Source organism: Canis aureus, chromosome 7 (assembly GCF_053574225.1).
Source record: "Canis aureus isolate CA01 chromosome 7, VMU_Caureus_v.1.0, whole genome shotgun sequence".
NCBI lineage: Eukaryota > Metazoa > Chordata > Mammalia > Carnivora > Canidae > Canis > Canis aureus.
The window spans coordinates 16,956,150-16,982,374 of record NC_135617.1 but is presented as its reverse complement, the minus strand read 5'-3'; the positions used below and the strand labels follow the sequence as shown (position 1 = coordinate 16,982,374).

Below are 26,225 nucleotides of genomic sequence, written 5' to 3'. Positions count from 1 at the left end.
TATTTTTTTTTAAGATTTACTTATTTGAGAGAGTGAGAGAGCACAAGCAGGGGGAGTGGGAGAAGCAGGCTCCCTGTTGAGCAGATTCTGATGCAGGGCTCTATTCCGGGACCCTGGGATCATAACCTGAGGCAAAAGCATATGCTTAACTGACTGAGCCACCCCAGTGCCCCTCAAATGTATTACATACTTTTACACAAATTGCAACTAAATACATGTAGTTACCAGACTGATTTCTGTCTCATTGAGTACTTCTGCACATATTTTGGGTAAAATATCCCTTTGAGAAATATAATGATCTCTTCTTAGAAAATTGTATATATATGCTCATAAATTCAAATTCTTAACTATAATGTCCTGTGATTCAATTTCCCTTAAAGCCTAAGGACATGACCTTAGGCTAAGGGTCAAATTAATTAAAAATTACAACCTAAAATAGAATCTAATAGAAGTCAGAACAACCACATTCTATATAACTGATGTTATTCTGGTTGCATCTGCTTGGTGTTGAAGTGGAATTCATGCTGTATTCTTTTGCTCTCCATACAAGTAACTTCATCTTATACCCAGATATCTGCATACAGAATATGAAAATAAAGTACCTGAATTAGTATTAGAAGAAATCAAATGCTACCTTATTTTCCAAATATCACATAAGAAAAGTTTACATATATTCAATATATTTTTATGATTGAAACTTTTATTTTTAGCCAACAAACACTTAATTTTTCCCTCTACTAAGAGGAAAATAAACAAGCCAAAGGAACTTAATTTGACATATGTAATTCTTTTCATCTTGGGGCACCTTGAGTGTCTGCCTTTGGCTCAGGTCGTGATCCTGGGGGTCCTGGGATTGAGTCCTGCATCAGGCTCCCTGCAGGAAGCCTGCTTCTTCCTCTGCCTAAGTCTCTGCCTCTGTGTGTGTGTGTGTGTATGTGTCTTTCATGAATAAATAATAAAATAAAATCTTTAAAAAAATTGTTTTCATCTTGCTGGTTGTCCAAGTATTTATACTATAATAAGACTATATTGTATTATTGTATTGTATTGTTTAGACTATAATAGAAGAGTTTGTTACTAAGCAAATAGACGAAAAAATTGACAGAGTCTGCAAAATGAGAAGCTAATTAGCAAATTAACAACACTGACCTGCAGCTGCATCTGCAAGTTCTGAGAGAGGCACGGTCTGTGACATTCTCTGACTCTTCAAAAATGAAAAGAAATGTCTCCATAGTGCACTGGCAACTGCAGCAAGGTGGCGCTCTTTAGCCGATAATGAAGACTGCACAATTAGGTCCACATTCTCCTTTTGAAGTTCCTGACACAATTGTTGATGCATATTCCTAAAGAGAAATAAAAATATAGCTAACATCCAACAAATGCTTATAAAAATCTTCTTCAAATACATTTTGGGCTTTTAACATTTATATCATATGAAAACTGAAAGACCGTTTTATATAATTAAAACCTTTATGCCAAGACATTATGCATTTCTGGTTATTTGATGGATGAATGATGGCATATTAAGCACCATAAAGTTAATGTTAATTACTAATGTCAACCATTAATTATATGCTTTTTAATATGTCAGATCCAAATGAGAAACAGGCAGCTTCAGAATGAAGGTCTGCATTTTGCAACTCACTATGACAAGTGATTTTACTTACAATGTAGACATGAAAACAATTTTTTAAATCATTTTCTTCCGAGAGCTTTAGGACATGGATGTACCAAGTGGAAAATAAGTACATCTAGCTTGCTTATGTGTGGCATTTTAAATTACAATATTTTCCTACAAAAAACTCTGCCACATAACAATCTTGGTACTTTGTTCTAAAAAGATCCACAATCATTTTCATATAGCTGGTAATAATACACAATAAAAAGATACTGTTCTCTATAAAATAGTAAAACATGAATTCAATACTGCCTAAAATTTTGATTCATCATTTACTTATTTGCTTAATTCAATTAAAAATTTAGACATTTCTTGCAAATCAAAACTACAATAAGATATCACCTCACACCTGGGAGAATGGCTAAAATCAACAACACGAAACCACAAGTTCTGGCAAGGATGTGGAGAAAAAGGAACCCTCTTGATCTGATGGTGGGAATGCAAATTGGTACAGCCACTGTAGAAAACAGTATGGAGGTTCTTCAAAAAATCAAAAATAGAACTACCTTAGGATCTAGCAATTGCACCACTGCATATTTACCTAAAGAATAAAAGAACGCTAATTCAAAGGGATACATGCACCCCTGTGTTTACAGAATTATTTATAATAGCTAAGATATGGAAATAGGCCAAGTGTCCATTGATTGATGAATGGATAAAGATATATATACTGTATCGTGTGTGTGTGTGTGTATACACACACACATATATATATGATGGAATATTATTCCGCCATAAAAAAAGAATGAAATCTTTCCATTTGCAACAACACGTGCAATGACACGGATGAAACTAGAGTATAACGCTAATAAGCAAAATAAGTCAGGGAAAGACAAACATCATGATTTCACTTATATGTGGAATTTAAGAAACAAGGAAAAAAACAGAGGGAGCCAAATCAAGAAACAGACTCTTAACTGTTAAACTGGGAGGGGAATGGGTTAAACTGGGGATGGGGATTAAGGAGTGCACTTGTGATGAGCACTGGGTGTTGCATGGAAGTGTTGAATCACTATATTGTTTACCTGAAACTAATGAATACACTGTATATTAACTAACTGAAATTAAAATAAAAACTTAAAAAACAGAAAATTTAAGAGATTTTTGTAGTGATAGAGAATAGAAGGAATTTTTGCAATATCCCCGGCCACTAATAATTAAATTAAAGACAATTAAAGACAAAGCAGTGAAAAATAACCAACAGAGTGAGGAAGACTTCCTCTGATAGTAGTATTCCATTAAGAAAAATAGTAATTTTAAAAAAGAAATATTACATTAATTCTAACATTCTTGATGTTTTCAGTTAGTTAGGAACTAACTTATTAGCACATGTATCTCAAGCAATTCCACTGAAAGATCAAACTAGATCCAAGACCACATTTTAGTACTTTTCACGTAACTACACAGAAATAAATAAAAACTGTAGATTCTATAACATTAGGACATTGTGCCCCATGACACTGGAATTCTTGGATAATCATGAGGTACTACTTAATGCTCCTTGAAGTACTGAAAAAAAAAAAGTATACAAATGCCTGGGGAAAGAAGATCATAGCAAGCAATTCTCATAAAAAGCTAACCAAATATATCCTCTCTTGTAAAAACCTACCTGAGATGCTTTCAACTTGAACTACTGGATAGAGAACAATTTCAGGTCCTTTGGCTTGGAATAAGTTGAATATCAAACCACTAAAATCCATTTGGCGCCTAACTTAATTGCTGACATCAACATAGAGAGTATACAACAACATATCAATACACTGGAGTCCAAGCAAAATAATACCACCACTGGCAAACCTATTTATAGCTTTTTCAAAGTACACTGTTTTCAAAGAATAATAAATACCTTACTGTACTTGGGTAGGATGTATTGTGCTCACGATTTCTACATAAGTAAGCCATTTCTTCACTACCTAAACTCTATTCCCTAGGGAGGGCTATCATTTCTGATCATCTTCTTTGTGCTAGAAATTCTTTAATTAAAAATCTGAACAATTCTATGAGATAGATATCAGTAATCGTCTTTATAAATGATGAAGCTGATAGTGAGAAAGTTAAATATACCCAAAGGTTACATGGCTAAGAAGGGTAGGCTCTATAATCTGAACTTAAAACTGACTCTGAAGCCTGTACTTTCTTCTTACACACTAAGACATGCACACTTTAAACTGACCAATTTTCTTCTCCTCGCTGGGTTGAAGAAATTTCAGTAGGCCTAAGAAAAAAGAGCTAGAAAAGCCACATGTAGCTTTGCCTTGTGAAGAGGCAGGGGCAACACTACAATTCTCTATTAGGAAAAACCACAAGAGATACCAAGAAAAATGCATTCAAGGCAATACTGAAAAAGGCCAACAAATCTGAACCACTTTTGACCTCTCTAGACTGAAATGTTGAGGTATCAAGGGGTATTTGCTACGACTTACTGTATCCCTTATATCAGAGACCTGATTCAGAGGTTTGAAAAAAACAAACCGCTAGGTTAAAAGGTTAAATTTAGAGATTACATCCTCCAAGATAAGAGTTAACACAACAAAAAGAAGTTCCAATTAAGTGTAAGACATTGACCCAAAATCAGACTTGTTTTAGAAATGTGCATGTACTTTCCATTTTGGTTCCAAAGAAGCTATATATTCTGGGAATATGCAAAACACTTTCTGCTTGATGGTTTAAATGTTCAAGCAATATCAGTTTGAAAAAAAAATATCAGTTTGAATAAGAATGATAATTTGAGAAGGGAGACAGAACGTAAAGACTGCTAACTCTGGGAAACGAACTAGGGGTGGTAGAAGGGGAGGAGGGCGGGGGGTGGGAGTGAATGGGTGACGGGCACTGGGGGTTATTCTGTATGTTAGTAAATTGAACACCAATAAAAAATAAATTAAAAAAAAAAGAATGATAATTTGCTATTTTACCACAAAACAAAGTTGTTTAGGACCTTATAATAATTTATATAAACATGAACAAATCAGAGAGGGACAGATGCAGGAAATGTCAAGGACATACTATTGTAATAGGAGTCTGAGGGAGAATTCAATTTCTGTACTATAGCCAAACAATTAGAAATACCCCTTGTAGTCACAGGTGATTTTTTTTTTTTTAATTACACTTTCTGGATGAGAAAACGAACTACACAAATACCACAGAAAAATAAATTACATTACATGTGACTGCATGTCTGCTGAAGGTACATTTACAAAAACGCAAATATTGAGAGAAGTTCACTACAGGTAACGAAGTAAATAAAACACAAAACATATATGAAGTCTATAAAGAATGTTATATAACAGAGTTTTAGATATCATGGCTATCTTATGAAATATTTTCTACCTTCTTTTGACAAATAGCAAAAAAGCCTGAAAATAAATTTATTGCATAGAAAGTAAAATATAACTTCGGGTCAAAACCAAAAAGAAGTATCGCAATAGTTATAGAACCTCCCAACTTGGCAAATTTTTTTTTTTTGCAAATGTTTTGAGTAGAGACAAACGTAACATGGGTTAGTATTATTTTGGAAATACACACATGGGGAAATATACATGCTTAAGCATCCCACTTACATTCTAAAAGATTCAATATAGTATAGTAGAAAATAAAATTTGAAGGCAGCCCGGGTGGCTCAGCGGTTTAGTGCCGCCTTCAGCTCAGGGCCTGATCCTGGAGTCCTGGGATGGAGTCCCACTTCAGGCTCTCTGCATGGAGCCTGCTTCTCCCTCTGCCTGTGTCTCTGCCTCTCTCTCTGTGTGTCTCTCATTAATAAGTTAATAAATATTTAAAAAATAAAATAAAATAAAATAAAATAAAATAAAATAAAATAAAATAAAATAAAATAAAATAAAATAAAATAAAATAAAATAAAATAAAATAAAATAAAATAAAATAAAATAAAATTTGAACATCAAGTTATTCCAATTGTAGCTTTCATAGAAACAAAAGCAACACCCAGCACTCACTGGTATTTACCAAGTGCCAAGAATCATGTTAAGTGTTTTATAAGTATCATTTCCTACCTTAAGAATTAGGTACAGTTATTATTATAATCTATAAATGGGGAAACTAAGGCAAAAGTAGTAACACGTTGGGTAACAGCTGGTTATTAGCAAAACTACTCAGAGCTGTGTGAACTTGAAAAAAAGCAAGTAACCTCCCAATTTTTATTTAAGAGTCAAGAAGAGGAACAATCACTTGCTTTATCCACAGTTAGGTTTATTTGTAAGGATCACATGAAATAAGATCCTCAAAAATGTTTAGAAACCCATCACTGCACCATGTAAATACTCAAATTTTACATACCTAATTATCCAGGTCTTCTTAGGCTTTTAACTTAGCTCTGGTATCCTGCCTTCTTTGGCTTACTTCATTATGTTCAAGCACTTTCCTGATTCCAATGTCCTACTGCTCTTTTGTGCCATTTTCCAAAATCTGTTTTCCTGTTTTTATCTTTCTACTACTTCTTGCTGTGATTTCACACAGTCACTTATCCATCACAGCCCCCAGGTTCCCAGCCCTACACAGTCATGCAAATACATTGAGGCATCTATCCCACAAGAAACAGCGGCTTGCACCTGAACTGCTGCTGCCAACCTGGTCTCTGCAACCCGTTCCTTCCTAATACCTTAGGCAGACTTCTGGGAACACTTCCTGGACTACTCTATAAGGTTTTACTTCTAATCTTCCCTTCCTCTTGTTCTTACTGTAAGTGATAATTACAGAACAAGGTATGACATCCTGTACATCGCTTTCCTAGTAGTCATTATTGCATATGTAGTATTCCTAATATATTATGCTTCAAAATTTAAAGAAAATTTGTCTGGTGATGGATCTTGAAACCACAGAAAAAGCATAATACAATAATAAATGCAACTGATAAGAGCTAATAGCAAGGGATTAACAAAGATTAATAACTGAATTTCTTTTTTAGTTCTATTCCTAACCTGGCAACTTTCTTTAATCAGTATTAGTGAAAAATAAAATGGTAGGTCCTGAGTTAAAAAGTTGTTTCTAAACCACTACAGGTAATTATTCCAAGTATCTGATTTAACTAACAGGAGACTAGATGGGAATCAGATTATTCTATGACCATTTTTAGTTTCAGTTAAACTCGCTAAAAAACCTTGGGTATCTTTGATCCTCTTATCATTCTTGTTTTCCTCTAAAAAACAGGCTATAATCTGCTTTACTACCCAGAAATAATATAACAATCGAAGTAATGACCTTACCAGAAGAAAATCCCTATGTTTTAAAGGTGGAAGTTATCCTAAAAATCATCCAATCCAATCTTATCTTCGTAAATTAAGAAAAAAAAATTTATATATATATATATATATATATATATATATATATATATATATATATATACAGCCTTCTGCTACAAAGAGACTTTTGCAAAGCCTCACTGTGAGAGAATGGTAGCTTGAGTGTTGACCCCCCAATTCTGTATTCCCCAGTCATCAGGGAGAGGCAATTAGTAAGAAACCAGGCTGGCAAGCAGCAGCCTAGGTATGTATGCCTTGCAGTGCTTCCCTGTAATAGTTCAATGTATTTCTGTGTAAGTGGAAGAGTGGTGAATAGATGGTGATGACTAAGTGAATATGTGAGAACAAGGCTGTTCTGACTATTGACGGACTGTGACAAATAGAGCAGCACTGGTGATGATGCTTCCAGACACATATAATAATGCATTAATTAAGACTAAACAGCCTTCTCAAGATGTAAGGAAAACTGTCCAAATGCACACTTGTCCAGGAGAGAGAAGACTAGATTGTGACCCCAGAAAACTTCTGAGACTTAGTTTTTCATCTGTTAAATGGAAATAATGCTCTATTATTCTCCATGGAACTGTTAAAACTATCAAGTCATATGACTTAGGTAAGGAAGATAATATGTATTTTAGTCACATTTCTACTGCTTCTAAATCCTAATAACCATGTTCATGATGCAGTATTGCATTATCTAGGAAAGCATGGACTTTAGAGACAGACAGAGTATAAAGCCTACTCTGTCAATTACTAGTTATGTGGCCATTTCCTCATCCGTCCCAAGAATTCTTAGTAAGACACTTCCATAAATGGCCAACAAGAATCGAAGATTGTCTATGGAGAATATATATGCCAGCCTTATTCTGTTTTGGCCTTTACTAACTAATTTAATCCTATAGATACTATTATTATCTCCATTTTAAATATAAGAAATCTAAGTACAGAAAGGACAAATAATTTAACAGGTCATACTGTTAGTAAGCAGCAGAGTTAGAATTTGAACACAGGCTCTCTAACATCCATGCAACTATGTTACAACTACCTTAAATATCATTTTGCTATCCATATAAATAGGACATGTTTCAAATGTCATACTGTTACATTCACTGATTCATATGCTAAGTTCCTAAAAAAGGTAGTTACAAACTAGTATAACACCCAATCCCAGGTGGCAAACCAGTTGCACCCACATTAAAGGCTTGACACTTCTGGGGAAGTGCAGGTCATTCTATAAGGATCCCAAAAGTCAACAAATATGTCATAACTTAAAAAATTTCCTGTGGCCCATAATTAATTACTTCACAAGACTAGGAAAGAGAAGAAACAGGAATCCAGTGCTGAGTCTGGCAAACCAAGCATGCTCATAACAATGTTGCCTTGTGGTTTTACAGAATAACATTGGTAACATACTTAAAATCTGAGTTGCTTGCCCCTATGTGCAAAATATGGTATGGCATGAAAACATGCCAATAAAACGTGTTTTTTTAGGAATTACTTGTATAATTTTATTACTCACATTTATAAATAATCATGGGTCTCAAGTCAGTTAAGTTTTCCAGTGTTATTTCACTTCATTTTATTGCATACCAATAAAAAGATCTACCTTGATAGTTCTCAATCTTGACCATCATCAAAATGATCTGTAGAGCTTTCTAAAATTACTAACGTCCTACTTTTACTAAAGATCTTCCTGCATCTTCAAAGTTTGGGACCTAAATACATTATTTGCTTTAAAATTCTGACTCAGGAGGTCTGGGGAGGGGCCAGAGAGTTTATATTTCTATTATAAGGTAGATGCTGCCAGCCCTGGACCACACCTTAAGCTCTCATCTTCCTCATTTTCCTGGTCTATAAAATGGGGGCAATAATAGTACCTACAGGACTAAATTAATTACAATCAAATACTTAGAACAGGACTGATACATATATTTAATAAAGTCTTTTTTCTTTTGCTCAACAATAAAAGTTACTTCATTTATTGTATATGTCCTATTTAATTCTTGTACCAGATAAGGATATGGCTATGCAACCACACTGAGTAGCAAGACGATATGTAATTCTGTACTAGAAAAGGGTTAAAAACCATTCCTCTACTCTCTAGTCAGAAAAAAACCTGTAGGTTTTATTCCAGCTCAGAGAAAAAGATCATTGAGGGCAACAGAAGAAAATGGGCATGGAAATGATTCTCCAAGACCAGGTTGAGAACTGAGTATGTGAAAAGGAGTAGAGTAGAAGTACAAAGGTATACAAAATCCACTCATTTATTCTCTAATTCCACATGTACTGTGTATGTCCTAGGCAGTATGGATACAAAGTTTATTACAGAGTCTCTTCCTTTCTGCCTTTCATTCTATTTGAATGAGAGATATATAATGAAAGGAACATTATGTGTTAACATTTTAGGTTGTGGTAAGCTTTATAGATAAAATGTAATCAAGGTATAGAGATGATGATTGATGGGAATTAATATTTCAACTAGGATGATAAGGAAACATCTACTGAGAGGGTGACATTTGAATAAAAACCTAAGCAAGTAAGGGAGGGAACCACATGGATTTACAGAGGGAACGTGTTTTAGGGAGAAGAAACACCAAATGCAAATGTGCCAAGGTTGGCAGTTTCATAGGCTCAAGGAAAAACAATTAGGGAGCTAGTTGGCTGCAGCACAATGGGTGATGGAAGGAACAGCAGATGAATTCAAAGAGATAACTGGGTTCCAGATTTTGTAGGGCTTTGTAAGCCATGGTAAGGAAGTTGGATAAAATCAAGGTGAGTAACTACACCAAAGCAGAAGAGTAACATAATGTACATCTTTAAAAGAAAACAAAAGAAAATGTGTTTGGGAAAAGAAAGAAAAAGTAGCCATTCTATCATGGAAAATTTTTATAGTGACATTAGAAGGCAATACATTTAAGAATGGGAAATATGGCCACATTTGTTCATTCACATGCTTTCTTCATTCACTTCACAAAAACTTACTCAGCACCAATCACTTGCATCTGATGCCAGGAATACAAAAACAATTAAGGCAGATTCTGCTGTTAAAACAAACAAACAAACAAAAAAAACACAAAAAATAATTTAAAAAAAAATCAAGGTTTCATTTTAAAGGTAGTAAAGAACCACTGAAGGATTCTGAACTGAGGAATAGCATAATGAAAACAGTGCTTTGGGAAAGATTAATCTGGTAATGGCAAACAGAATGGGTTAGAATAAGAACTGACTAGAGACCGGAGAGACCAATTATGCAGCCTCTGTAAATATCTAGGTATGAGCTAATATGCAATTTGAGCTACTTATGAAAGGAAAAGAAAGCTCACAGTAATTATTTGGCATGTTGTGAGGGAGAGGAAGGTGCAGCTTTTTTTGTTTTGTTTTGTTTTGCTAAGTTTTTGGGGAGGGAAACTTTGCCTGGTAGTTCAGCTCATTTTACTGAACATTTTAGTATCTATTAATTACGTGAGGTACTACATTAGATGCTATCAAATATGGCCCTTGCTCTCAAAGAATATACAATCAAGTGGTGAGAAAGAGGTATGTACAGAGTATTGTAATGCACAAAGGAACATCTGGTCCACGTGGGGGTTTGCCGAAGACTTCTTGGAGTAGAAATGCCATTATAAGGTCATGGAAGTTGTGTCAGGCAATGAAAAAATAATACAAAAAAGTTTCAAAAAATTGAAATGATATGAGTAAATCATAGTGACATGATATTGCATGGTGTATGAGACAACTCACAAACAATTTAGTATTACCAGAAGATTAAAGGTCAAGGAGCAGAACGATGGAAAAATGAAGCTAGAGTATTGATGGAGACCAGGTCAAGAAGGGCCATGCCCTCTAAAAAGTTAGACCTACAAGTGAATTCTTTAAAGGAGAGAGAATCAACAGAGACCAAACCAATACCCAACATTTATCTGCCCAATTGTTTGTTTCCAATATACCTAGAGCTTATAAGGACTACCCCATTTACTTATAAACAGCCTGTGTAAATACACAAAGCTAATGTTATAATGCTATTCATCTTTGAAATATTTTCATTAAAAAGAACCCAGACTGGTAAGTATGAGCATACATGACTTGGTACATATACAAATATATATAATTCATCACAATAAACTATAAAAATGTATCTTTTGCACATGCTTAAATGTTTTTATGCTCCCATCTAATAAAAGTGAGCACAGGAGAACAACCTGAGCATGTCTGACTTATAAACATTAACACTGTTAGCACAGCATAGTGCAAATGCTCTTAGCAAATGGGTGCTCGACTGCACTACCCTAAGTGGAATATATTTACTTTGCTCTGGAGTCTGCTTCTGCCATTTATTCTGTGTTTTGGAGAAGCATTTAACCTATAATCAACAAGTAATAGTCTTAAACTTAACACAAAGAATCAAGGAAAAAGTATTATGCTAGATATTAAGATTTAAGCTTTATAGCACCTTAAGATGCCTTCAAGGAAATTGTGGAGGGTAGTGACCACATCAAGGTTTGGTTGAAATTTTTTGACATTTTAACTAAAATAAACCAGAGGCATAAGGATGCCATGACTTAAGGATTTCTAAAGAGACAAGAAAGCAATCACCACCTGACCATGGCAACTCATTTCAAAGGGATGTTACAATAACCTTGTACTGCTTCTGTTCAGTTAGGGCCCTCATTTCCAGGAACACATCCTCTAAATTCAATACCAGGTATGTGGGTCCAAGAAATGGATGAAAGCAAGAGACGGAGAGATTATGGGTTCAATAAAAAACTAGTCCGTTTCTAAGTTTGCCTGCTACCAGAATATCATCTGAGTAAGATCATGAGTTATGATCCAGGATCTTTTGTCTTTGATGTTAAAGGCACTGAGAGGTGAGATCATCCCTTGTAAGAATTCTCACAATAAAATATACACATCTTTAATAAAATACCTAAAGCTGTCATACTGTTCTTTGGGGATTTTAAATACAATTCTCTTCCTCTTTAACTGTAAACAGACAGGTATAATAGCAATCATACATGCACAGATCTTTATCTAAAATGGTGAGTTATGTATAGAATTCTCATACAAGAAAAAGGAGGGAGGGAAAACCCCTTAGGAACTGGTGGCTAAAAAAAGAAAATCAGAGTACAAATAGTTACTTGTAATATTGGTAGGCAATGGTATAAACAAAATGTTTATGGAAAATGCCTTCATTTTGGAACAGAAATCACTAATCTATCAAACTTAGCAACACCAGAGCCAATAATATCTGGTGATATTAAACACACGTAACAATCTTTCATCTTCTTTTTCCTCTTGTATGTACCATCTCTGTTCCACTGCCCTTGTGCTATTCCATCATATACTGAATACTGATGCAGTTTTAAAACACGGCCACAAATTCTTTGGCACTCCTAAGATCTGGGAGATCTGTGACTGCTTTGACTGACAAGAATGTAGCAGATATGACACTATGTTACTCCAAGGTTTGTTAATAAAAGGCCATGATGTTTCTGCTTTGTTTGCTGGGAAAACAGTCTTGGAGCCCTGAAATGCCATGCATGAAGTACAGTTGCCTTGAGAACACTCTTTGGAGAGGCCATAGGTAGCACCTGAGTCAATAGTCCTAAGTAGGCCTGCCCTTCAACCATACTAGCTCAGACACTAAACATGTTAGTGAAGAAGTCATTGGGAACTGGATCTTACAGCTTCAGAACAGCCCTTTGCCTTTTGTATTACCCCCAGAAAGAATCATCCTAGCTGAAGCCCCAGACAAGGTGGAGCAGAGAAGAGGTGTCCTTGGCTTTCCAAATTTCTCACCTACAGAATCTGTGATCATAATAAAAGGGTTGTTGCAGTGTTCCATGCCACTATATTTTGGCATGGTCTAGTATGCTCTAAATAACAGGTGTCCACTATATATGAAGGAATTCGGGATTCAAAGATGAAAAGATATAGACCTGACCTCAAGGAATGCACACATGGGGAAGGGGAAACAAAGATTTCTTTTTATTAAAAGTATAACCAAGCGGTGGTATCTGTAAAAGTGCCAAAACCAGATTTAAGATCAAATAGCTTCTTTTTACCCTCCTAAGAACCATCTGCAATAATCTCAGAAATTCTAGACTTGGTTAGGACAAATGAGTTACAGGTATAAGGGTCAACCAAAGAAAAGCTACTTCATTTTTCCACCTGTCCAGTACAAAACATCTATATCAAGCCTGCACTGAGATATTTTATATTACCATATTTACTCTTGATACATTTTATTCAGTTCTGTTCCTTTCACATTTCATTAATAATTGACAGCTCTTTTTTTGAACTGAGTTTCATTTTAATTTTCTCTAGATATAGGGTAGTATGTTTGCAAGCCTATGGAGACCATCTTTAAAAGCTAATTAATCAAACCATCTTCCAAAAAGTAGCCTCTCACCATCTCAGCAGTCTTTGCTGAAAACAACAGTAGGCAGTCAGCTCTATTCTCTTGCTATAGCTGGAATCATGATATCACATCTGATGACATGTTTAGTTGCTATTTAGGGGAATGTGGTTATGCCTCAAAAGAGTTTGATCATTTTATTAAAGGTACAGAAGGACCCAAACATTTTTGAGGTCAGATGTTCCACAACAAGTAAGCTGGAGCTAAATTCCATTTGTGAGCACTTTTTCCTAATTGGTGGTAATAAATTCCTAAAAAGAAAGGGTCTAATGGTAATGTTGACTGATTCTTAACTACATTAACCCAAATGTTCCTGTCACAGTGAAATTTGCTCTATAATTTACTTTAATGGACTAGGTGTATCAATAAATATTGAAAATGTCCTGTCTCTTCTATTCCCTTCCATTTAAATCAAATCCAACTCTATGTCAACAGATTATACCACTGTATAATTACAATAGCTAATGCATTGGGAAAAGTAGTGTTCTTTGATAAATAATTTCTCTAAAACCTCTTAAGCATTCTGCATCCTCAATATTTCTCTTACACTCAAGAAATGCAGTAAATTACACAACCAGACACTACTGACCACTGCCAATTGTGATAATGGACCTAAAAACCTCATCATCAGCTCCAATAATGACTGTGTTTTCAGATTTCAAAATTCAGTCAAGCAAGAGAATCAAAAAGTATCTAGGGATGTTTTAGGAAGAATTTGCTTCTTTAAAATATAAGCAAACTCTACAAGAAATACTAGCTTAGTCACCATTTAATATAATGCTAGGCTTGGGATATATAAGCCTTAGAAGTCTTATAAACTCCTTGAAATTACATGTGAAGTTTTGTGTATACATAACTGTATTTGCATTTATGGCGAGAGACTATAGCTTTCATGAATCTCAAAAGGGTCTGCCTCAGCTGAATGAAATCTACTAATAGGTCTCATCCCTTTTCTTCTACCACTTTATAAATAAACATCTTCTTTGTATAAGCTAAATGTTTCCTCTAGTTTTCTTATCTTGAATCCTCTCCTCCCTCCTTTTCATTTCTTCATTCTGTGCCTCATTTGTCCCCAACAACCCAGTTGTAACCTCTGTATAATCAAATATACTAACTTAAAAAGAAAAGTTTAATCTGAATTCTATATAGAAAAATCTGTTGCTAGTCAATGTATAAGATCAATCACCAAAATCATAGAAGAAATAATAGAAGAAATAAGAGCATAAACTTGATTAGAACAAACCTGTATTTAAGTCAATAATTTTCCTAATTTTAACTTTTGTTATTCCAGATACTTATACACATTTCTCTCCAGAGATACTATTTGCTGTGTTTACTGTAGTTCTTTGAAAGGACAAAAAGATAGAGGGGGGGGAAAGTTTTCCTAAAAGATTATCCATTGAGTCAATGATCTGTGGGGCTATTATGAAGCTCCATTATTAGGGCTGAGAGCCTCAAAGGCTTTCGTTATGTCACTAATTTCTTTTTGCAAGGCTTCAGCAAATGAGCCGATTTATCTAGTTCTGCATGCTTGGGGCTTGATACATGCTATTTGTACATGACAGGTTTCATCTGCGTGCACCATTGATATCATTTATCTGCACATCAAAAAAGCTCCTCTCCTGATGTAAAAAAAAAAAAATTATGCATATACTGGGGTAAGAAATGTTAAAGAGGTGAGTAAAAAACCTGTGCTAGCTCATAAAATGAAACCAAACTACAGGAACATCACCAATTGAGTATGAACGTGCTACAGGGCTATAGGAGCAGATACAACCCAAGAAAAGGAAAAACTGGAAAGATCCTTGCTTACAGGGATAAAGCAGTAGAGCTTTGTTAGTATCCTGTGAATTTCACCTACAAATGGGGAAAACTAATTTGCCTCAGAAATGAAAAAAAATGAAGTCTTATGAACAAAGCTTCATAAAGCTATATGACCAAAGAAGAAATATTTCAAAATACATTTTAAAACAGTTCCCATTATTTATAATAGAAGAAAATTAACCTCTGGAATTTGCTCTTATGGGAAAACACGTTTCGATTGACTGTTAATGTGTTCACAATGAAAAAAAAAACTGTGCTATAGCTTAAAGTCTTATAGGAAGGTAACTTCAGAGAACACAAGAAGAAACAGAAAGGTAACCAAATGTGAAAAGGCTTTGAATTAAAAATGGTAATCAGCTTAAAAGCACCCGTGTAAAAGATTCTGCAAGGAGGACACAGCCTACATATTTGAATAACAAGGTAATAACAGTGTTGTTTCTAGATTTCCAACAGATGATATATTAACACATTCTTTTGAGAAAAAAATCAGTATTTTTCTTCATGAAGAAGGTATGGTATGCATTGAGTTAAAGAGTTTGTTCCTGTAATTCATCATCTTTCAGAACATGAGGTTGTATTAGGCTCCAATCACCCCCTACTCCTACTCTTCTCAGCATTTGGTAACACAGACAGTAGAGCTAATTTTCTGTCATTCAGGAAGAACCGTTGGATCACTAAACTTGCATCATCATCACCTCTGAAACACAGTAAAAATCACTGTTAGAACCAATGGTTTATTAGATCGAACCCACCATCAACAATGTCAACTCTGCCTGGTTGTGTTAACAGGAAAATGTTTTACGAGTTCCACCACTGGGCATCAATTTAACTTCCAGCACCAGCTATGCTGTAAAACCGTGAACGTAATTTATATGGTGACCTGCGTGTGTGGGAAGCAATATCTAGGTGAAACTTCTCACAGTCTGACAAAATGCTTTGATTTGCACCATTCAGATGATTGAGCAAAAAGAGTTTAAGCAATCACCACCAATAGCCTTTATCTCCAAATGCACTAAAAATTTATTACTCTATGAGTGCGACCTATTGCTTTAGAGCCAGGCTTGATAGAATAGAAATGATTGGATAAATATTACATTTTCAACTGGTACACATCTTGTCCATTAGGTTTAAATATTGGACAAGCTACGTGTTTAAGATAAACATCAGTCTTAGCTGATTCCATCACATCGCACATTTAGAAAGCCTCCAAATGTTTCCATAGTAACATTTTGTGCTTACATATAACTGAGGATACATGTTCATTGCCAATTAGGAGACAGTAAACCAAGAGAACACTGAACTCTTCTTAAGGAATTTACCTTTGTCTTTTACTTGGCACTTAATACAGTTGACAGTATCTACACAACTACTGCTGTGTATGAAGCAACCAAGTAATCAATCACTCAAGCAGAAAGGGACAGAAATACATGGCTCACCCACCTATCCTAAATAACAGTTTACTATTCAGGCCTTCCTAGAAATTATAAACTAGGCTAGATTCATACTCATGGCTTTTTCAGGAGCTACTGCTGTGAGCTAAGGGAAGAATATTTACCTGGCAACATCTCCATCCACCTGCCTAAGATCATACACCTTTAAAGATGGCAATGGTTATTTCTGATCTATAGATACATAGCAAAGCTGTTTTGTTTACTGAAATACAACTTTTTAATGTCATTTCTAGCATCATGGGACGGACCCAACGCAAATAATCTTCAATGCCTTTGGGGTCCTAAGCAACTACAGCAGCCTTGACTATAGTGATTAGCTCAGTGTTACTATTTTTCTAATTTGGTTTAATTAGATACTACAAGGTAAATAATATTATCTGCAGTTTGGTGATGAAAATATGGACTCAGAGACATTAAAGAACTTGATCAATAAGTAACAGAAATGGAACTGCAAGCCTGATCTGACTCCAGATCATTTTCTACTAGAAGCCATACTGAGGATCTTTGTTCAAGATGAGACTGTAATAATTAAAGCTTTATACCTGAAGGTTTAAAAAAGTATCTAATAGTAAAATAGACCTTACATACACAGGACTATTTATAACAGGTGCATCTTTTTAATACTCCTAATCACCAGTCTTTCTTCATTAAAGAAATAGACGACTAATCAAGGGATCATCAGACAAAATAAGTACTGGTCATTAACCTTGGCAGTGAGTTCTTTTCCTTAATTAAGGCTTCCAGCCATGTTTTCATGCATTTGTTTGCCACATTGAAAAAATAATTGCAGTGTGCAAAATGGATTTAAAGCAAAAACTTGCTCTTTAGAAACAAATCATCCTATATTCCATTCACAAAGCCATTTGTTATAGTATTACTAGAAGAGACTTAAGCATTTAACTTGGAATGCCTTAGCAAGATCTTTTAAGCTGTTTTCCTTATCTTGTTCTTCAAAATTTGAAACTAGAAAATCCCACTTGACTCGAAAGAAAAAAAAAAAAAGGTTGTCCCTTCTAGGGTTAACAGATACTTTTTGTAAGATTTTAGGTAAGATTAACCTTTTGCTCACAATAGGACTGGTTATTGGTTTTACTTTTTTACTGTCTTTAACTCAGGTAAAAATCAATATAGAGCGAGACAAAGGGCTCTAGAGGGTCTGGCTACACCAGCTCCTGGGTTGGCTCCTGCACAATTCCACAACATGCTGAGGCTGGGAAGGATTAGCCTGCTTGTGTTGAGTAAACCGATGATACTCAATAAACAGTTTCTGTTGTAAACCCCTTAGGACGTGCAAAGCCACACTAGTTGGCAATAGACCAGTTAAGCGGCAGAACCAGCTGTAATCTCATTTAGACCTGAGCTGATCCTCCTGTCCTTTCATTCCACAGGATCAAAGCAAACCACTGAGGAGGCAGCTGTATTATAGCGGCTCTGCTTGCTGGATGCAGCAAACATTTCATAAATTCCACTCCTTGAAGCAAGTCTCTACCTAATCTACCCAGAGCTGGGACAATCAATGAATTTCTGAATTCATTAGACTGATTATTACAGGGCAACCATTTTCTCTTTGGAGATATGTGATGATTGCATGAACTTTACAAAGCAGCTTCTATTTCTGACCATCATTTTTTTTTCTTGAAAGACCCAAATTTTCCCTCATGCTATCATATAAAAATGGCTTAAAATTACTTAGCTCATTACCTTTAATGCAAATTAACAAGCAAACAATATATGATGCTGAATTCCTCCATATGTAGCAGGTGGTTGCCACTGAAATGCATTCAAGCCTTAACAGTGGCCCAATTTCCATGTTCAGTGACATAGGCTGGAGTGCCAAACCTTACTGTGCTACAAACCGTATGTTAGCCAAAAGTGATACTCAACTAAATGCATAGAAAGTTTTCCAATGTTTATTAAAGAGTATTATTTAACATTAGTAAGTTTTCCATAAAACAGAGCACAACTTTTAAAAAAGTGTTCCAAAGTCAGAGTGCTGTTTCTTCCCCACCCACCTTTCAATAGAAGTGACCCCTCACTACCTCATTTTATTGAAAATCTCCTTTAATAAGAATCTAAATTTCAAGATATAAAGCTTTAGAAAGCAGGCACTACTCCCAAATTTAAGAGATGTATCATACAAAGCTCCATGCAGGGAGCCCAATGCGGGACTCATCCTGGGGAAAAAAAAAAAAAAGATGTATCATACAGAATGTATCATGGGCACTGAAGAGGCAGGTATTGGGTGTCATAGCACAGTTGACTCTAAATATTAAACATGAAAGAAATGAAACCCAAACCAGATGTGCAGCGCTAGGTATAAAACAGCTTTATGGGATCCCTGGGTGGCGCAGCAGTTTAGCGCCTGCCTTTGGCCCAGGGCGTGATCCTGGAGACCCGGATCGAATCTCACGTCGGGCTCCCAGTGCATGGAGCCTGCTTCTCCCTCTGCCTATGTCTCTGCCTCTCTCTCTCTCTCTGTGACTATCATAAATAAAAATTAAAAAAAAAGAAGAAAAAAAAACAGCTTTATTTTTTTTTTTAAGATTTTATTTATTTATTGAGAGAGAGAGAGAGAGAGAGAGAGAGGCAGAGACACAGGCAGAAGGAGAAGCAGGTTCCACGCAGGGAGCCCGATGTGGGACTCGATGCCGGGTTTTAGGATCACACACCCTGGGCTGAATGAAGGCGGTGCTAAACCGCTGGGCCACCGGGGCTGCCCTATAAAACAGCTTTTAACTTAAAAAAAAAAAAAAAAAAAAAGTCAATGGATACCTCTTTGAGAGACCATGTGAGAGACCATGCGCGCGCGCGCACACACACACACACACACACACACACACACACAGAGGCATGGGGGAGGGGGCAGAGAGAATTTCAAGCAGACTCCAAGTTAAGCTCAGACTCTGACAAAGGGTTTTATCTCAGGATCCTGAGATCATGACCTGAGCCAATATCAAAGAGTCTGATGCTTAACCAACGGAGCCACCTAGGTGCTTCTAAAAAGAATCAATGGATAATTTAATGCCAGATGCCAACAGTGCAGAGGAACTCTATGGAACACCTAGTTAAGGAGTTGGCAAATTTTTAAATAAATATTTAGGCTTTGAGGCCACATATAGTGTCATATATACTTGCTATTTTACAAATATTTAAACACTTAAAAACCATTCTTAGATCAATGGCTGTACAAAAAACAGGCCATGGGCCAGAATTGGTCAGCAGCACCTTAGCCTGCCAACCCCTTCTAGTCCAAACTACTCATTTCACAGTTGAGGACACAGACCTTCAGGCACAAGAGTTCTTTTGCATAACTAAGCAGCAGCAAGTGTCGGCATAAGAATTCAGATCTAGTGAGTCTCACTCTGGTGTTTCTCTATTGCTTCCCAACATTCACTCTAACACTACTTCTGAAAGAAAATGGTGTGAAGAATCCACTGCATTTCAAAAAAGCATTTGAAAGAGCTAAGTAAGGATGCCTAGGATTTGACAATCTAGACAGCATACCAAAGTAGCCACACATTAACTGACCTAGTCACTTCCAAGCTAACAAATGCTACATGTAATGATTCACCTCTCTCTGATCTATTCTTCAGACATAAAAGGGTCCCATTTAACATAATCACATAATAACAGCAAAAGTGATAAATATCGAAATCTTAACTCTTCTAATATTTGCAAAATCCAGATCTTTGTAATAATAACACCACGATAGGAAACTGCAAAACTGTGTAATTATACTTTAATTGTATTGTGAGGCATGCATTAATCACAAAGTTTAAGTACCAAGGATAGAATTATAATAATTCTGTAAAACAAATTTAAGCTAGCTAAGTAGGTCAGAACCACTAACATGCAACAGGAGACCTCTGGGAATTTATCAGTTAATGGCTATTTATGTGCAAATGAGTGCCCTCCAACGCTCCAAAATCCTGTGTAGCTGAAGGGTATTTCTGTTAACCAGGAGCACTGCTTAACTGCAGAGGCATAAATTAAACCATTTTATTGGAATGATTTTTAATTCCTCTACTTTCCTCTTACCATATTCTTCCCTATCTTTCTAGAAGCACAATTTACAGAACATATTTAACAGAAGAGAAAAAAAAAAGGTGGCTGGAGAATCTTCAGAACTGGCCTCTCCTGACCGCCACATATATACGCATACTACACCTTCAGTAAAATTAAAACATTTTTTACACTTCACATCCTCCAAAGAGGACTTATATTGTTAAAAACTAAAAGCTTCAATGTAAGCACTACATTAACATCCTTTTTTAGAACAGACTATAACAAAATAAATTTTGTTTTATATCCTTATATTCTTATCTTACCGGAGATAAAAAAAATTCAATGGAGTTTGCAGAGATCATAATATTTGTAATAATGGTCAGACTATACACTGATCAAAGTATACTCTCAGAGGGGGAAAAAATAAGTGTGTCATTTCTAATTGCCTCAAAAGAAAATGCAGTATTTGGATATTTTCTAAAACGTGGTGGTGGGGGGTGGGGGGTGGATAAGCAGAATAAAATTTTTCAATGTGACATAAATACAGCTAAAGCATATGGCTAAACACCCTTTACCAGGACTTTCTCAAGTACAGGGGTGGCATAAGATTAGATACTGTCTGTCTCACTTTTAGATTTTAGGTGGAGTAACAGTCATCTAAAATTACTCTTTTTAACGATTTAACATAGAGGAGATTTAAAAGTTTTAAATTGTGCTAACATTCCATTGGAGTTCTTTCTTTCTCATCATTAAGTGAAAAATAAAATATAACCTAGCGCTAAGTTAAAGACAAATGAACACCAAAACTAGATATACAGTATCTTTAAAATCAGATTATTTTATAGCACAGGTGAAACTTCAACACTTTAAACCAGAATAAAAAAATGTAATATCTGTGGAAACTCTATTCTATTTTTTTAAAGATTTGTTTAGAGGTGCTAGGGTAGCTCAGTCAGTTGAGCATCTACTACTGGTTTCAGCTCAGGTCATGATCTCAGGGTCTTGAGATGCAGAGAGCATGAGTAAGGGGGGCACAGAGAAGAGGGAGATAGTGAATCTCAAGCAGACTCCTTGTTGAGCATGGAGCCCATGTGGGCTTAATCTCAAGAGCCTGAGATCCTGACCTGAGCTGAAACCAAGAGTCAGATGCACAACTGACTAAGCCACCCAGGCCACCCAGAAACTATTTTAAACACACAAGTAAGAAAAGTTTGTGGCAAATTCCCTCAAATATATAAGAAAAGATGTTCTACTCACCCCTCCATAATTGAATTTTCCAGAGCTGTAAGTAAACGGTCACAGAGCGGATGATTATATCAAGTTTGCTTCTGATTAGTGTGCTTTGGCAATATATCACTTCTGGATTGAGAGAGTGATCATTAAAGGTACTCCATTGGACAATTCTGGTTTGCATGTGAATAGGGAGCAAAGGTCTCCAGTCTAATGCCATGTGTTATATACTTAAATGTACTAAGATGTTAAGTCAAAGAAATTAAGATGCATTTATGCTTGAAAACATAACTTCATTACAACTATCCACATTTAGAAAGAAAAGTATTAACTACAAAAGATAAATTCTCACACAACTGTATCCATCTGTTAAATGTTAAAGGTCACTGCCCTATTTCAAATGGGTGGTCCCAGAAGCTATAAAGTAAGGGCTCAATTGAGCTCCCTTTCTACCCTGTTGATTAGGGGCAATAGAGCCCTTATGTCAGTCTTCCAACTGCAGGCAGATTCACAGGCAGATCTGTGTGTGATCTGCCCTGAGGCTTCATTAATCCTGCGCAGAGATAAACAGGATCTCCTTTCTCTGAAGACACAACAGATATACAGCTGTCTTGCTTATTAAGTAGTACCAAAATTAAGAGGTATGCCTCATATATGAGATTAACCCTTCCAAAACTACATCTTAACATTACAAAGAAAACAGAACTGCACGGGTATATGAAAGTTGTAGAAGGTTACCCATTTCTGCATTCACATGGCTGAAATAGCAAACACAATGACTTGAAACTGAAGTTTTCTGACATCTTTAGGGTAATGAGGCCAATAACACCAATGAGAGAAATCCCAGATGACCAGATTAATGAAAAATTTTATCAGTCTGGAAGAAAACAAACAAACATGAAATGCCCAGAATTGCTCAAAATTGCTTCACTTTATTGCCTGACTACATAGGACCAGCCTAGGTTATCAGATGATCCCTTTCCTTTATTCTGCAAGACTAAGGTACTTTCCTATCATATTGTATTTTATTGCATTATTTTTAGTTTTTAAAATATATTTTCATATCACTAGTCTTTTTTTTTTTATCACAATGGCTTTGTTCCCTTCCTTCCTTTCCTTCCTTTAAAAATTTTTTTTCTTTTTTTAGATTTTTAAAATTTACTTATTCATGAGAGACAGAGACAGAGAGAGAGAGAGAGAGAGAGAGAGAGAGAGAGAGAGGCAGAGACACAGGCAGAGGGATAAGCAGGTTCCATGCAAGGAGCCTGATGGGGGACTCCATCCCGAGTCTCCAGGATCAAGCTCCGGGCTAAAGGCAGCGCTAAACCGCTGAGCCACCTGGGCTGCCCCTTCCTTTTTTTTTTATTAAAAAATAAAAAGATTTATTTGAGAGTGAGAGAGAGAACACAAGAGGCAGGGGGGAGGCAGAGGGAGAAGCAGACTCCTTGCTGAGCAGAGAGTCTGACATGAGGCTCCATCCCAGGACTCCGGGATCAGGACCGGAGCTGAAGGCAGACACTTAACCAACTGAGCCACCCAGGTGACCCTAAATTCCCTTTCAATTTATCATAGATATTATTGCCAGGACCATTTATATAATTATCATTTCATTAATTATCATGAAAACTTAGTAAGCAAAACTGTGTGTCAGGCACTTTAGCTGGATATGTAATGAAGATAAAAATATGAGTAAGACAAATTCCCTGCCCTCAAAGAGTATTTTAGTGAAGGAGAAGGACAAAGACAAAGACAGATGATGATATGTCAAGTGATAAATGCTCTGGGTGATACAAGTCTGTTCAGGGTACACAAGGGAGGAAGCCACTTGCTCTGCCTGGAGGTGGGTGGGTGGGGTGGCTGGTAAACTCTTCGCAAGGGAAACTGCGTATTTCATTTATATCTGAAAAGGAAATAAGCTTTCCAGGCAGAGAAGGAATCAAGGAATATTTTCAGGCAGGGGGATTATGTGGAAAGTACCAGATACTTTTCTTAAGGAGCCTATGATTCAGTAGAGGGAGAAGAGCACGTGACGTGTTTAAAGAGATGCTCTCGGGTTATCCCTCTACTTAAAACTAGACCTTGATTTTCTCCTCAGGCAGGACTATATTTCAAAGCCTAATTTTGCCCTAATTTCAAAGCCTTTCATAATCTGGTCATTTTTCTGCTGAAGCACACACCCTCCTCTTTCATCAGACTAGTTTCTTTGTCAGTTCGAAAACACATTTAACCCATTCCAATCTCCAGATCACTCTTCATTGTAGCATTTTTTCCCCTTCATTGAGTTACATTAATTGTCATTTTTATCCTACTTCTTTCAAGAAGTCTTTGCTATCCTTCCTCCTACAGTCTCCTTCCTTATTACAAGTATAAACTCCACTTCTTCAATACCCAGTTCAAATGCCACCTATTTCAATATCTTTCCTAATCCTCCCATTCCATCTATTTTGTTTCTTCCTTCCCTCCTTGATGATGAATTACCATAATATAGCATTCACCACTTATTTTCACTTTGAATGACACTATAGTTATTTATATATATTGTTTACTAAAAAATAATTTCCTGAAGAATACTCTACATGTTTTTTTGTACACAAATAAGTATTTTCCACTAGGAGAAGCTCAATAAAAGTTACCGAATGTTGTATTTACTGAATGACTGCAATATCTCATTAATGTTTTTTATTTTTTATTGTGTGCTGTATTATGTATCTCCAAATAGAGAAAACCTGGTGCCTCTCTCTTGTCCTATCTACAGTAGGTAAAACGGCAAGTCCATAGAAAGCATTCAAAAATATTTGTCTGATTATTCATCTACCCTTCACCCACTCAACTGACTTCGTTCTAATTTATTTGTAATTCTTCAAATCATTTCCCCCCGCTGAAGCATAGGAAAATGAGAACTCAAACTGTCCCTGACATACAAGAAGCCCTCATCAAATATGGTGTTTAGTAATGAACTATCACTTGGTTTTTAAACCTCTATCTAAAAAAATATGCACAAAGTAGCCACCTCAGTATTTGCTGACCAAAGTATTTCTTTTAAGGTATAACTAAAAATCACCAACTACTGCCCAAAGTCAAAGTAATTGATATTTGCAGCACTGTAAGTTGGTGCTTAAGAATAGTCTTCCCTTCATGTCATTCTGTTTTATATTTTTACTTGTGCATGCTACATAAACTGGGAAAAGCATAAGTAAAAGACAAAATAAAGCTAATTAAGTATAATTTAGTTTTATCACTCTGGCAGTGTAAATCATATAGCCATTTCATTTACCAACTTTAAAAAGAAAAGCATATTTACCCCAAAATATCAAAATTCTATCTAAAGACAGAATTAGAAATACTGAAGTAATCTAACCCAATCCTTTATCCTTTAGATGAAAGAAGCAAAATATGAGGGCCACGTTGAAGCCCTCATGGGAGTAAGGGTTGAATTAGGCACTAAAAGATCTTTCAATAACTTAACATCTGACCTCAATTTACTTCTTCATATAAATTTACTTTATTCTTAAACTAATGGTCTCTTCTAATATAAATGTAAGCACCATATTAATGAATACTTGAAGAGATACAGAATATGTTTAATATGCAAGACCACAAGCTAACATAAACATGTAGCAATTTTAATATATTTCCTTTACTTTGAACCTATGTATTTAACATAAACAGAAGAACTGAAACAACAAAGGATTCTCTTAACTTCAGTGATTCCAAAAGCACAAAAGACAAAAAGAGAAAGGATATTCATGAAAACTTAATCTGACTTCTTTGCCCCACTCCTGGTCATTATTCCAATGGGAACAAATAAATTTATCTGCTAGAGACTGAACTGAATTGCCCCCAAAATCACATATTGAAGCCTTAACCACCAGTATAGCTGTATGAGGACTCTAAGGAATTATGGTTAAAAGAGGTCATAAGCAAGGGGCCCTGATCCAACAGGATTAATGTCCTTCTAATAAGGGACACCAAAGGGATTCCTTCCTTTCTCCCATGCATGCACAAGGAAAGGTCATGTGAGCACATTGTGAGAAGGGAGACCTCTGCAAGCTAGGAACAGAGCTTTCACTAGAAATCAACCATGCTGGCACCTGGATCTCAAAATTTTCAGCCTTCAGAACTGTGAGAGAATAAATTTCTATTGTTTAAGTGACCCAATCAGTCTGTACTATTTTGTTATGGCAGCCTGAACAGACTAAGACACCATCTGCCCAAAGTTTTTAAAAGTTTATATATTTAAATGAAATGAGTTCCCAGTGCCTACTAGTACTATGCTAAATGGTAAATGCAGAATAGCATCCCAAAAGATAAGACATGACTGTATCAGTCCATAGGAAATAATGGAAAGACTAAACCACGTTTTAATATCT

At 35.8% G+C, this 26,225-nt stretch overlaps 1 protein-coding gene across 4 annotated transcripts in view; it reads right to left on the bottom strand.

The window, feature by feature from the left end:
• Positions 1 to 26,225, bottom strand: part of MMS22L (MMS22 like, DNA repair protein) — a 129,181-nt gene that overhangs the window by 41,465 nt on the left and 61,491 nt on the right. For all 4 annotated transcript variants that reach the window (XR_013382982.1, XM_077903004.1, XM_077903006.1 and 1 more), the window contains exon 15: positions 1,150 to 1,343. Coding sequence is in view for 3 of the 4 variants with exons in the window: in XM_077903004.1 (XP_077759130.1) it covers positions 1,150 to 1,343 (194 nt within the window). In the remaining variant the exon portion in view is untranslated. The remainder of the gene's footprint in view (positions 1 to 1,149; positions 1,344 to 26,225) is intronic.